Source organism: Equus quagga, chromosome 5, assembly GCF_021613505.1.
Source record: "Equus quagga isolate Etosha38 chromosome 5, UCLA_HA_Equagga_1.0, whole genome shotgun sequence".
Classification (NCBI taxonomy): domain Eukaryota; kingdom Metazoa; phylum Chordata; class Mammalia; order Perissodactyla; family Equidae; genus Equus; species Equus quagga.
In genome coordinates this window covers 1545887-1561532 of record NC_060271.1, presented here as the reverse complement: position 1 = coordinate 1561532, position 15646 = coordinate 1545887, and the positions used below count along the sequence as shown (strand labels likewise).

Genomic DNA, 15646 nt, shown 5'->3' with positions numbered 1-15646 from the left:
TAAATACACAAAAAGTTACAAGAAAGGAACTCAAACATAATTCTAAAGAAAGACATCAAACTACAAGGGAAGACAGCAAGAGAAGAAGGAAAGAACACAGAAGAACTACTAAAACACCCAGGAAAAGGCAACAAAATGGCAATAAGTACATATCTATCAATAGCTACTTTAAATATCAATGAACTAAATGCTCCAATCAAAAGGCACAGGGTGGCCAACTGGATAAAAATCAAGACTCATATATTTGCTGCATACAAGAGATACACTTCAGACCTAAACACATTCACAAACCAAAAGTGAAAGGATGGAAAAAGATACTCCAGGCAAATAGCAATGAATAGAAAGCAGGGGCAGCAATACTTATATCACACAAAAATAGACTTTCAAACAAAAACTTACAAGAGACAAAGAAGGGCACTACATAATGATAAAGGGAACAATCCAACAAGAGGACATAAAACTTGTAAATATCTATGCACCCAACATAGGAGTACCTAAATATATAAAGCAACTATTAACAGACACAAAAGGAAAAATAGCCAGTGATAAAATAATAATAGAGGACTTTAACACTCCACTCACACCAAAGCACAGATCACCCAAATGAGAAGGTCAATAAGGAAACACTGGCTTTAAATGACATCAGATGGATTTAGTAGATGTATACAGAACATTCCATCCAAAAACTGCAGAATACACATTGTTTTCAAATGCACATGGAACATTCTCCAAGGTAGATCAAATATTAGGTCACAAAGCAAGTCTCAATAAATGTAAGAAGACTGAAACAATACCAATCATCTTTTCTGAACACAACAGTATGAAACTAGAAATCAACTACAGGAAGAAAATCAGAAAAGCCACAAATATGTGGAGATTAAACAAAATGCTAGTGAACAACAATTGGGTTAATGAAGAAATCAAAGGATAAATAAAAAAATACCCAGAGACAAATGAAAATGAAAAAAATGACACGGCAAAATTTATGGGATACAGCAAAAGCAGTTCTAAGAGGGAAATGTATAGCAATACAAGCCTCAACAAACAACAAATAAGAAAAATTTCAAATAATCTAATAGTGCACCAAAAAGAACTGGAAAAAGAAGCATAAACAAAGCACAAAATCAGTCGAAGGAAGGAACTAATAAAAATCAGAGCAGAAATAAATGAAATAGAGACTAAAAAAATTTAAAAATCGGGGCTGGCCCCGTGGCCAAGTGGTTAAGTTCACGCGCTCCGCTGCAGGCGGCCCAGTGTTTCGTTGGTTCGAATCCTGGGTGCGGACATGGCACTGCTCATCAAACCACGCTGAGGCAGCGTCCCACATGCCACAACTAGAAGGACCCACAATGAAGAATATACAACTATGTACCGGGGGGTCTTTGGGGAGAAAAAGGAAAAAAAATAAAATCTTTAAAAAAAAAAAAATTTAAAAATCAATGAAAATAAGAATTGGTTCTTTGAAAAGATAAACAAAATTGACAAGCCTTTAGCTAGACTCATCAAGAAAAAAGAGAGAAGGCTCAAATAAATAACATCAGAAATGAAAGAAGAGAAATTACGACACCTCAGAAATACGAAAGATTATAAGAGAATACTATGAAAAGCTGTATGCCAACAAATTGGATAATCTAGAAGAAATAGAGGAATTCTTAGAATCACACCATCTTCCAAAACTGAGTCAATAAGAAATAGAGAATTTGAATAGACCAATCACCAGAAAGGAGATCAAAACAGTAATCAAAAACCTCCCAAAAAATAAAAGTCCAGGACCAGACAGCTTCCCTGGTGAATTGTACCAAACATTCAGAGAAGAGTTAATACCTATCCTTCTCAAAATGTTCCAAAAATTGAAGAGGAGGGGAGGCTTCCTAATGCATTCTAAGAGGCCAACATTACCCTGATACCAAAACCAGACAAGGACAACACAAAAAGAAGAAAATTACAGGCTAATATCACTGACGAACATCAACGCAAAAATCCTCAACAAAATACTAGCAAATCGAATACAACAATACATTAAAAAGATCATACACCATGATCAAGCGGGATTTATTCCAGGGATGCAGGGATGGTTCAACATGCACAAATCAATCAATGTGATACACCACATTAACAAAATGAAGAATAAAAACCACATGATTATCTCAATAGATGCAGAGAAAGCATTTGACAAGATACAGCATCCATTTATGATAAAAACTCTGAATAAAATGGGTATAGAAGGAAAGTACCTCAACATAATAAAGGCCATATATGAGAAACCCACAGCTAACATCATTTTCAGTGGAGAAAAACTGAAAGCTGCCCCTCTAAGAATGGAAACCAGACAAGGTTGCCCACTTTCACCACTCTTATTTAACATAGCATTGGAAGTCTTAGCCAGAGCAATCAGGCAAGAAAAAAAGTGAGAGATCAAAATTGGAAAGGAAGAAGTGAAACTGTCACTATTTGCAGATGACGTGACTTTATATATAGAAAATCCTAAATAATCCACTAAAAAACTTCTAGAAATAATACATGAATACAGTAAATTTGCATGATACAAAATCAACATACAAAAATCAGCTGCATTTCTATACAATAACAATGAAGTAGAAGAAAAAGAAATTAAAAATACAATCCTATTTACCATTGCAACAAAAGAATATCTAGGAATAAACTTAACCAAAGAGGTGAAAGACCTGTACACTGAAAACTATAAAACATTACTGAAAGAAATAGAAGACACAAAGAAGTGGAAAGATATTCCATGCTCTTGGATTGAAAGAATTAACATAGTTAAAATGTCCATACTTCCTAAAGCAATCTACAGATTCAATTCAATCCCTATAAACTTCCAACAACAGTTTTCACAGAAATAAAACAAAGAATCCTAAAATTTATATGGAATAATAAAAGACCCTGAATAGCCAAGGGAATCCTGAGAAAAAAGAACAAAGCTGGAGCTATTACAATCCCTGATTTCAAAATATCCTACAAAGCTTTAGTCATCAAAACAGCACGGTACTGGACAAAAACATACACATAGATCAACGGAACAGAATCAAGAGCCCAGAAATAAGCCCACACATCTATGGACAGCTAATTTTTGACAAGGGCACCAAGAACAATGGAGAAAGGAAAGTTTCTTCAATAAATGGCATTGAGAAAACTAAACAGCCACATGCAAAAGAATGAAAGTAGACCATTATCTTATACCATACACAAAAATTAACTCAAAATAGATTAAAGACTTGAATGTAAGACCTGAAACCATAAAACTTCTAGAAGAAAACATAGGCAATATGCTCTTCAACATCGGTCTTAGCAGCATATTTTCAAGTACCATGTCTGACTGGGCAAGAGAAACAATAGAAAAAATAAACAAATAGGACTACATCAAACAAAAAAGCTTCTGCACAGCAAAGGAAACCATCAACAAAACGAAAACACAACCTAACAACTGGGAGAAGATATTTGCAAATCATATATCTATCTGATAAAGAGTTAATATCCAAAATATATAAAGAACTCATACATCTCAAGAACAAAAAGAACTAAGAACCCAATAAAAAAATGGGCAAAAGATCTGAACAGACATTTCTCCAAAGAAGATATACAGATGGCCAACAGGCACATGAAAAGATGTTGAACATCAGTAATTATCAGGGAAATGTAAATCAAAACTACAATGAGCTATCACCTCATAGTCCATCAGAACAGCTATAATTAACAAGACAGAAAATAAGTGTTGGAGAGGATGTGGAGAGAAGGGAACTCTCATACACCACTGGTGGGAGTGCAAACCAGTGCAGCCACTATGGAAAACAGTATGGATATTCCTCAAAAAGTTAAGAATAGAACTACCATACAATCCAGCTATTCCACTGCTGGGTATCTATCCAATGAATATGAAAACACAAAGGCATAAAAATATATCTACCCCTATGTTCAATCGCAGCATTATTCACAATAGCCAAGACCTGGAAGCAACCCAGGTGCCCATCAAGGGACAAATGGATAAAGAATGGTATATATCCACAATGGAATACTACTCAGCCATAAGAAATGGTGAAATCTGGTCATTTGTGACAACATGGACTGAACTTGAGGGTATTATGCTAAGTGAAATAAGCAAGAGGGAGAAGGTCAAATATTGTATGATCTCATTCATAAATAGAAGATAAAAACAACAACAAACAAACACAGAGACAGAGATTGGCTTGGTGGTTACCAGAGGGGAAGGGGGAAGTAAGAGGGCAAAAGGGGTGATTAGACACATGTGTGTGGTGATGGATTGTAATTAGTCTTTGGGTGGTGAATGTGATGTAATCTACACAGAAATTGAAATATAATGATGTACAGCCGAAATTTATATAACATCATAAACCAATGTCACAATAAAAAAAAATAAAATAAAATACTAATCAAAAAGAAAAAAATAACAATAAATAGACTATGGAGTCAAATCTCTAAGTCTGCTGCCTTTTTCTTTTTATTCTTTTAAACTCATTGTATTCCTCAACCATGAGCAGTTTGGACAAGAAAAAGTTGAAGGCTTATGAGTTTGAAGTTTCAGTCAACAGAATCAGAAGCTAGTTACAGCACAGCTGAAGGTTAAAAGGAAATCCTCTGAAGCAAGAAAACAGCATGGAGAGGGAGCTCTATCTTGGTTTAAATCCTTGATGACTGCCAAATATACTACTGGTTCCTGTATTTTACCAGAAATCATTCAATATTAACCTCAAGTAAATCTGGATAGGTTAAAGATGTATATTATAATCCCAGAAGGAACCATTAAAAATAATACTGGGACTGGCCGGCTGGCACAGCAGTTAAGTTTGCGTGCTCTGCTTCAGCGGCCTGGGGTTCACTGGTTCAGATACTGGCACGGACCTACACACTGCTCATCAAGCCATACTGTGGCAGGTATCCCACATAGAAAATAGAGGAAGATGGGCACAGATGCTAGCTCAGGGTATCCATCTTAAGAAGGTAGGAAAAAGAACAGCAGGTAAAACTCAAAGCAGAAGGGAATAATAAAAGAGCAGTAACTGAAATAATAGAAAACAAAAACAGAATAGAGAAAATAAGCAAAGCTAAAAGATGCCTTTGGAAAAGATTAATAAAAGTGATAAAATCTAGCAAAAGACAAAGTATATATCCCCAATATTAGGAACAAAGGGGACATTTTAAATATATCTGCAGAATGCAGATATCCTTCGGACATTAAAGATTTATGAGTATATTAAAACAACTTTACACCAATAATATTTAAAGTTAAATAAAACGTAAGTTCCTAGAACAAAAAACAATGAAAATTGACACAAGAAATAGAAAAATCTGAATAGTTCTATATCTATTAAAGAGATTGAATCCATAATTAAAGACCATCCCACAAAGAGCTCTGTAGGCCCATATGGCTTTACCCATCAATTCTCCAAACATAAAAAATAAATATCACAATCCTACACAAACTCTTCCAAAGAAAAAGAGGGAACACTTCCCAACTCATTTTATGAGGTCAGCATAATCTTGATACCAAAACCTATAGGACATTACAAGAAAAGAAAATGCCAAGCCAATATCTTCTATGAACATAGACATAAACGTTCTAAACCAAACATTAACAAACCAACTCTAGCAGTATGTTAAAGGATAATATAATTGATAAAATTGAGTTTATTTCAAAAATAAAAAGTTTTTCTAACGTTTAAAAAAAATCAATGTAATTTGCCACATTAACAGATTAAAGGAGAAAAATTATATAATCATCAATAAATGCAGAAAACGCATTTGATAAAATTTAATACTTCATAATTTTAAAAAATCTCTTAGCATATTAGATATAGAATGGAAACTTGTATCTGACAAAAGTCAGATTAAAAAAGCTTGTAACAAACATTAAAATTAATGGTAAAAAATCGAAATCTTTTCCCCTAAGATCAAGAACAAACAAAGGTGCCCATCATCAACACTGTACTGAAGTTTCTGGTCATTTCAATAATGTAAAAAAAAGAAAGCATATGGATTAGAAAGGAAGAAATAAAGCTGTCATTATTCACAGACAATGTAACTGTATATATATAACATTTAAAAGAATCTACACACTATTAGAATTAAGTGAATTTAGCAAGGTAGCTAGATACAAGGTCAATTATAAAAACAAATTGTATTTCTATATATAAACAAGTTTATTTTTTAAATGACCTGTTTTTAATAACATCAAAACATGTCACTTAACAATAAATATAACAAAAGATGTGTAAGTCCTATACACAAAAAAATTTCAAAAAATCACTGAAATTAAAGAATATCTAAATAAATGGACAAATTATTACTCAAGGATTAGAAGACTCAATATTGTTGACACTACTCAACTGTCCCCAAATTGATCTATATTCAATACACACAATTCCAATCAAAATCCCAGGCATGTTTCTGTACAAGTGTGTAATTTGATAAGCTGATTCTGAAACTTACATGGAAAAGCGAAGGATTCAAGAATAGCCAAGTCAATCTTGGAGAACAACATTGGAGGACAGAAGCTGTCAGACATTAAGACTTACTACAAAACTACAGTTACAACAAAGTATTGGCTCGAAAATAACTAACAGGCCGATGGAACAGAGACACTGAAGTGCAGTGGAGAAAAGCCTACTCTTCAAAAAAGCCTACTGAGACCATCAGATATCCACAAGGAAAAAAATTATCTTGACCTCTTCCTCCTATTATATATTAAAAAGACAAAACAATAGAGCTTCCTGGAAATAAAACAGGAACAATTTATCGAGATAGGCAAAGATTTTTTAACCAGGACACGGAACACACTTCCCTAACGTAGTACATTAAAATCAGGAAATTGTTGATATAGCCAGTCTGTGGCCCGTTATTTGAGAACTTCTTAATCTATGAAGTCTGATAATTTCCTTAATTCTACTTATGTAACATTCAGAGGACTGCTTTTGCTTTTGTGAATGAGCACTATCTTGATTTATGAAATTAAATCCATAAAACTCATAATGAAAAGTTCAAATAATAGTGATTTTTAATATTTGAGACTTTTAATACCTACTGGAAACTCAACAAAGAATCAAATACAATTTGAATTTAATATGTAAAATGGTACTGTTTTCGCTCATTTTTTAAAATGCAGTTTTACTTCTAACGTTAAATCCTACAATAACACTCAGTTATCACAAGTGACTAAAAATAGCAGCCAGGCATGAGGTGCCTGTTAAACAGACATGAACAAAGCCAACTGAAATCAGAGGAAAGGCCCAGAGCTGTTCTCTGTGGCCAGCAAAACAGGCCATCTGCTGCAACAAAACCATCTGAAAGACACAGAGGAAGAAGCCTGCTCTTGTACCACTTATTTAAATGGTGAAAATTCAGTTTGTTCAGCCATGATCACACCCCCAACAGGAAAAACCTTTCTCCAAGTGGGAAAAACAGCTAGATATCACCTTATTTACTCAAAAAGCCTCCTTAGATCAAGAAACAAGGGAGAGGAGTAAAATCAAGACAGCATTAGCTTCCAGAGGGCAGAGATTTAAAAAGGTATTAATGAAAAATTGTATTCAGCTCAACTCTCATTCTCTGCCCATGCCAAACCTCATTAAGACAACGCACATTTATTCTACTATGTGAAGGACACTGTGTATTCTGAACTGCTAAACATTTTACCTTTGCAGCAAGCTGCAGTCCAATTTTGTCAGCTTCAGCCTCCAATGTTCTGCTGTATGGTCTATCAAACATATACTAAGAAGAAATAGGAAAGAAAAGCTCCGTTAAGACTATTTATTTCATAACAAAAGGAGTAATAAAATGAGATTTCAAAAATTTCACAGAGTATCTAGGATAAAGATTTTATGCTCTTCATGCTTGACATTTACTCAAAACCACGGTATAAAACATAAAGCACAGCCTTTATTTCCTCCAACAGACATTAATACTTTTAAAACCTGGAAAGAATAGAAAACAATCATGCCTACAAACTTCTGCAGTCTATGGTATCACATAGAGGACTTCTATTTTTCAATTATATCGTGCAGAGGATTCCCTAGGAAAGCTGATTGATGCAAGCTTTGAATATGGCCAAGGAACACTGTGATGTTGCAGTTTTAAAAGAAAATTGAAAAACTATGGCTATATAACAGCCAGTGACACTACTAGAGGATTTAATTTAGTTAGAAAATTAACCATAGTGCAGAATGTTCTTTCTTTGATAAATTATCTTCATTTCTTCTTTCAAGTATTGATTAGTTAAGAAAATGAAATTTTCTTCCAATTTCAATTAAAAAATACAAATAGATATTGTAACTTTAATTTTCCTAATTACTTATATTTATGTGAATGCTTTCCAGTTAAATTCTAATTTTCAGTAAGTACTAAAACTTTGTAGGAGATGGATCAATATGCAGGACTTTTGAGAAAAGAGCTATTAATTGGGGAAGCAATTTTTCAGAGGCAGCTACATGTCAGTGACGGCTAGAAATAATATACTCAATCTGACAGACAGTCTGTGACCATTAGATCTGACTTTCTTCCCTCTCGATCACATCTGTTTTAGGTTGCTGAACTCTATCATACACTGTCTTCACTCTCCATGGCTAGTCTGCAGGTGTCGCATCAAGTCTACTGATAGCATAACTGATTAAAAACTTTAATAAGTTTAAAAACTGGCTTTTAAAAGGAGAGGAACTTAGATTCCAGTCCAAATGCTGACAGTTACTATTAACCCTGGGCTAACTGTTAAATCCCTCCAAGCCCTGGGGCATCATGTGTAAAATGGAGTAGTAACAGTACCAACCTCCCACAGCTGCAGAGGATGAAATGAGCACACGATAACGACAGCTCCTATACACTGTGTCCTTACTTTGTACCAGGCACTGCGCTAAATGCTTTACATCCGTGGTTCTCCAGAGAATGTGATTTTGTCCCTGAGGGACATCTGGAAATGTTTGGAGACATTTGTGATTGTGTAGGGGTTGGGTGGAAGTGAGGGGAGAGTGGAGTACTACTGGCATCTAAGGGGTAGAAGCCAGATGATTTGGAGCTATCTAGATGTTTAGAAGCAGGACAACTCCTCACAACAAAAAATTATGCAGTCCAAAATGTCAGTAGAGCTTATGTTGAGAAATCCTGCTGTAAATTATCATTAAACCCACAACAACACTTTAAGTTAGTCAATACTATTATCCCAATTTACAGATAAAAAAACTGAGACTATAAAGGTGAAGGAACCTGCCCAAGTTCTACAGAATTTAGGTCTAAGAGAGCCTAAACTAAAACACAGGTCCATCTGATCAGAGCCTGTATTCTTAACCCCTGTACATAATTATAGTGCTTAGCCTAGTGCCTAACGTACAGGCAGCACCCAAGGAATGTTAGCTACTCTCATTGTTATTAACAGCTCTCAAACCCCTCCCGGGAGCACTCTATGAGGGCTGCTACATTACACCCACATCTTCAAGATCGCAAAAATAAGGCTCCCCAATGGTGACGCGAGGACCCTACTTCTTCCTTCCTCTGAGAAATGCCAGCAATTCCCCCTCCTTAATGACTTCACTATCAGCATTCCCCTTGGCTCTCCAATCACAATGACCAAGGCTTTCTAGACAGAGAAATATTTCCTTGTCACCAAAATTTGGGGGCGGGGGAGTTTGATTTAAAGAAAAAGAGTTCAAACAGAAGACATCTACTTTATTCTCAGTTTAATTATTTAAATTAAAGTATTACACTGAAGTAACAGGATTCATCAACTATTTCAAGGGAGAAACAGCTACAAGTAATCTCTCTTATGACCAAATCTTCTGGTTCCATTATAGAAAAAGCTATCTACTGATTGATGGGGAAAAAACTACATTAACTCTGACTTCCCAGCACATCAGTGACAGAAATAAAATTCAAAATATGAGATCCTATAACCTAAACAATAACCATTCTTTCTTTCTTAAAAGTTTCCTTTAAGAACCTTTATTTTAACATAAATGAAGCCAATGATACGGTAACACTGAATGAAAGACTTAGTTATTCAATTTCAAAAGCAATTTGTCTCAAAGAATTTTACACATTAGATTTAAACAGCACCAGATGGCACTCTGACGTGTTCTCTACAAATCATTAAATAAACAAATAACAGATTGTTCCTAAATAACCGAACCTCCCAGGACAAGAAGAAATATTTGAAGAAAGATATAAAATAATTAATTAGTCATAGTTAACAAAGTAATTATTAAGATAGCAAGACCTACTTTCAGCAGGGCAGTGTTATGAACAAAATGAAGGACTCAATAAATTTTATGAAATGATTATCATTAACATACTATTAAAAAGTTAACCTAGTAAGACTGTCAATATTTTCCAGTCAATGTTAGTTTAACTGGGAGTGAGGAGGTGACGGTGGTAAAGCAGCTTCAGCCAGCCCTGTGCCCATAAAAGTTTACTGGTTTAAGAGATCCCCATCAAAATGCAAATATTGGGGCCGGCCCGGTAGCCCAGCGGTTAAGTTCACACGTTCCGCTTCAGCAGTCCGGGGTTCGCTGGTTCGGATCCTGGGTGCAGATATGACACCGCTTGGCAAGCCATGCTGTGGCAGGCATCCCACATATAAAGTAGAGGAAGATGGACACGGATGTGAGCTCAGGGCCAGTCTTCCTCAGCACAAAGAGGAGGATTTGCAGCAGATGTTAACTCAGAGTTAATCTTCCGCAAAAAATGAAAATGCAAATATTTGGGGGAAGGGAAGTCAGTCAATTAGCTACACTACACTACACTACAGTCACTATGAAAGGCAAAAGTGGAAAGTTTGAAGGTAAAGCAACAGAAGGAAAGGACAGGTTTGTGACTGGGTTTTCTCTCCATAAGACCAATAACTATGCCAAAAAAAAAAATATGTTAGCCAAAAGTTACTAAGCCCTTCAACCCATCCATCTCCATTGTTTGAGAGATGTCGTCTTTTCTAATTTGAACGCTCATTATTAAGAACATCCCCTAAAAATGAGTACCCATATTTCATGATATGTGAAAACATCTTTGGTATTTGTCACTTTACAGTAATATTAAAAGAGCCTCACCATAGACCATATAAAATTCAAGTTATTGTCTCAGACTTACCTCCTGCAATTTAGACTGTATCCACTGGCTCAAAAGTGCCAAACTATCTCGAGGACAAATGGCCCAAATCATTGTGAGAAAAATCAGACCTAGGAAATCCAATAAATGAACCAAGCTAGCCTTTTCAGCCTGAGAAGAATCAAAATAATGAGAATTACATTTAATAAATCGAGACAGGACACGCTTACATTTTCTACTTCATCATGTGTAATCACATTAAATAATTACATGTGTATAACTGACCGAGATTGTAAGTTCTTTTTCTTCTGTGTGCTTATCCTTTCCCAGTCCATTTTTCCCATCCCTTGCTTACATACTTACATCCTCATTCATTCATTCGATTCATATTTACTGAGCCACTTACCATCATTCAGAAACAATGACAGGTTCACTAACACAGTTTCATATATTAACAAGCATAATCATCTTATGAAATAAGTACAATTATCCCTATTTATAGAAAAAGAAACTAAGATGGAGAGAGATGTTAAAAGAACTGTTCAAATTCACACAGATACTAGTAAAAGGACAAGTAATCAAACCTAGGAAGTTTAGTTTCTAATACTGTCACAAAATCTTTTTTAAAATCAAATAAACCTGTGTATTATACTTACACTTTTGGACAGAAACTAAACCATACCTAACATATGAAGCAGTTAAAATAGGCACAATTCAGAAAAAGACTGGAAATTTATTTTAAATATATGAAGTATGATTCATGCAAGTTTACAATTTTATAAATCTGGTATTTCTCACCAGGAAATTGGGTTCAACAAATTTTTGTATTTACTTATAACAGTAACAAAAAAAAGGTTTTACTTAAAATAGTTGTTTTGAGTAGTAATATCTAAATATAAGAATAATGCACTGGATTGTCTAGCATTCCCCATTAAAGCTGATTAATAAATATTAACATAACATTTATACTGATAATACAGGAATCATTACTTCAATGTATGAAACATGGCTGCCAAATAGAACACTTCTCTTAACAATATAATCTGCCCTCACAAAGCATTCTTTCCTTCCCATTATAAGAACTGTGTGCCATGAATAACAATTATGGAATCATTTCAGCATAAAAGAGTAAAACTCCAAATGATGAAGTCATTATAGAAGAGAAAATCCTTGCTATTAATTATTAAAGGATATAATTGCTATTACACAGTCTTAGAAAAATAAAAATAAAACAAATCTGTATTTGCATAATAAAAAAAACATAAAAGTCGACATCAAATCAAAATGGAGACTCCTAAAAGAGAAAATATAGTGTTGATAACATCTAAGACCTCTGACAAAGAAATATGAATAACTATCTTCTATTTTTAAGGCTGCTATTTGCTTTTTATGTTTCCTCTGATTATTGTTCTTGCCCTGACAGAGATGACAACAATATGTTGAATGAGGCATTGAACTAGATGCCAGAAAAATAAATGTACTAAATATGCAATAAAAAGGGCCAAAATTGATTTTTTAGTTATGAAGCCATTTATTGAAAGATATAAGCTATTTCAACTGCTTAGATTTATTCTTGTATATATTTAAGGAAAATATTTTTTAAATTTTCCCGTAACTCAGTAGAAATAAGATAATTACTATTTGTGCTTCAGAATAGCACGACTTCGACCCATCTCATCTTACTAATACTCTAAGGAATAGAAAGAATTTGAGATGACTTCTAGAAGGATTAATAACATCATTTCCATTTAAAGTTAATATGACTTGCATTTCAATATAGCATTTCACAATCCTTTCACTATTTACCTTCATGTTTTCAATGAAAGAAAACATACCTCTAATTATGTGGACAAAAGAGGCATGCATATTTTTTAATGAATAGAAATAAAAATATGAGTAATTCTATTACTTTTCTGGACTCACACCAAGTCGAACAGATGTGTATTTACAGGAGCATATGTCAGTCTGAATTGCACGATCTACAAGAAAAGTGCTGCCAACAATCAGGTAACCGTGGTAAAGGAAGCAGCACTGGGCTTGCAAACGGAAGACCTGGGGTAAAGTCCTGACTCTGCCACTTGTCACATTAGTCATGTTACCTGGAGTCTCTTAAACACTAGTTTCCTCACATATAATACAGGGATACTAATACATACCTCATAAGGATAGTATTAAAATTATGAAGAAGGTACATATTAAAAAGCTCTGTAAACTATTAAATGGTATGGTATCATTATTATTACTCTGCATTAATTATATATGGCATATCGTTCTAGGCATTTTCAAAGATGTTCCAAGCTATCTCCTGAGAATAATAAAAAAGAAAGAAAACCGATTTACCCAGTTAAATAGCAATATCACTTTCCTACAGTTAATTTTCTGACTAGATTATAAGTATGTTAATAATTATGGAAAGTTTAAAAACTAATTTTAAATAATTAGAGGTTGAGAATACTTTTGAGCAAAAGAGACAGGTGATAAAAATAGTATTTAAGAGAAACACTAATTATTCAGTACGAAAAACTAAAGACCATAAAAATTCTCAAAATTAGCCAACATATTTTTTCAGGTAACAGAATAAGACAATTACTAAAAACTAAAATTCCATCGTTAAAAAGGAACTGAAAATATTCAATTCTTTAAAAGATTTAATTTGCTGGCTTCAACGCAGTATTTCAACAATCGAACAGTCATTTTAGGTACTTACAGCATGCCCAAGTACCGCATGTGCTATTTCATGGCCCAGAAGGAAGGAGAGTTGATGCATGTCAGTCACACTATTTAGAAGCCCAGTGAAGATAAACACTTGCCCATTCTGCACCATGAAGAACATCACGTAAGCAATTAGAACACCATAAAAAGCGAGGATGTTAAATCCAACAATTAAACATCAGGTTTGAGAATGTTTACTTACTGGAAGCACAAAGGCATTTACATCTGGGGAATCGACCACATGAATAATCCATTGGATCTCAGAGAGCCCTGGAATATCTTTATTGCATTCAATTAAATGATAAAGCACTTCTTTAACAGTCAGGTATCGGGGATCTTTCTCAGGTAACATATTATTTTTAAATTCTTCCATCCACTGAAATATTAAAAAGAAAAGTAGTCCTTATTTTAAAAGAGTTTTAGCTCTACAAAATGTTTATATTGCTTTATGGAGAGTTACATGGCTACTGATTGTTGAACAGTTTAACTTATAATGATGTAAAAATCTGCATATATTAAACACTGAGATTTCTCAGATTTGAATTACTCATGCAAAGGTATTGTGGTTTCTCACAATGTAATAAATTCTAATAACTAAGATTTTAAAAAAAAGCTTGAAATAAAAATTTCATTCATCTTTTCCATAAACGAATAAAATGCTTAAATATTATTTCTCCTTTCCTAAGTACTTTAGAAAACAAAACATTGCCTAGAGAACATAAAGATTTCACATAAGAAGGTTAAATACAAAAGAAAATTCTTTCATAACCCACTGAATAGAAAAACACCCTATACTTAATAAGAAAGTTAAACTTCTACAAAGAAAGACAACATTTCAATAACCTTGAATGTTTTATTCACACAAATTGAAAGGAAACTACTGAAATTTTAGAACCAGTGGGCATATCATTTTCTCTACATTATGCTGATTAAGACTAGCCACCATATGAAGATACTTTTTCTGAAGCTATATTCATGAGACCCTTTGAAGTGTACTGAGAAAATTAAAAATGTTCCGAAAATATCACTTTCGTTTCCATAAAATGTATAATTTCTTTCACATATAAATCAACAAATTTGTAAGCTTCTTGCTTGAGATACATTAAAAATAGATGATTTTGTACAATATGAATTTGTAATAGTCTTTACGTCAATGAGCATTTTTAGAAAGCACGTCACCAACAAAGTTTACAGTAATCCTTCTGAAGTAAAAAACAAGATTATATGTAATTATAGTGCTTTATAATATCACTATAAGAACATGTGCTTGAATTTTCACATCAAGCAGTATTATATTTGTAGGTTACAAAGTAAAAAGAGAAAGAATATATGCATGTGCATATCCATAATCTTTCAAAGCTTCTCAGGGACATGAATGGTAGAAGATGCGCTAATTCAACACTAGGCCTGTCTCAGTCTGTCCAGAACACGTTCCTCAAACTTGCCTCTGACTAGACCAGATTCTAAGACACATCTCAAATCTGTGTGTAAACTTTGCTAGAAGAGATTGGTCCTATCTTAAGAACAAGCTTTTTAGTGAAAAACTATCATTATTTCTTTTTTTAATGGTTACTTTCCATTGACAAACTGAGAAGCTCAACTGGAATAAACAGCCATAAAGACGTAAGCATGCTGAAGCCGTGACGTGAGGCTATGAGACTTCAGCCAACACCGACTAAGCCCTTACCATGCACGTGTTATTCAGTGTGGATGGAAAGATGCTCCGCCCTCAAGGAGCTCACTAGCGGTACAAAATGTTTAACCACCTGAGTTGTTATACTCTCCAAAGAGTTAAGGCTTCTGAATTCCAACTTTATTTTGCATTCAAAAACTACAATAAATTGCCAAAATTGATGTTTGGAAAAAATATCTTATT

At 34.0% G+C, this 15646-nt stretch overlaps 1 protein-coding gene across 4 annotated transcripts in view; it reads right to left on the bottom strand.

Moving 5' to 3' along the window:
* Positions 1-15646, bottom strand: part of OMA1 (OMA1 zinc metallopeptidase) — a 99393-nt gene that overhangs the window by 66238 nt on the left and 17509 nt on the right. For all 4 annotated transcript variants that reach the window (XR_006888755.1, XM_046662684.1, XM_046662687.1 and 1 more), the window contains exons 4-7: positions 13973-14146; positions 13766-13873; positions 11101-11229; positions 7669-7743 (exon numbers count right to left, since the gene is read on the bottom strand). Coding sequence is in view for 3 of the 4 variants with exons in the window: in XM_046662684.1 (XP_046518640.1) it covers positions 7669-7743; positions 11101-11229; positions 13766-13873; positions 13973-14146 (486 nt within the window). In the remaining variant the exon portion in view is untranslated. The remainder of the gene's footprint in view (positions 1-7668; positions 7744-11100; positions 11230-13765; positions 13874-13972; positions 14147-15646) is intronic.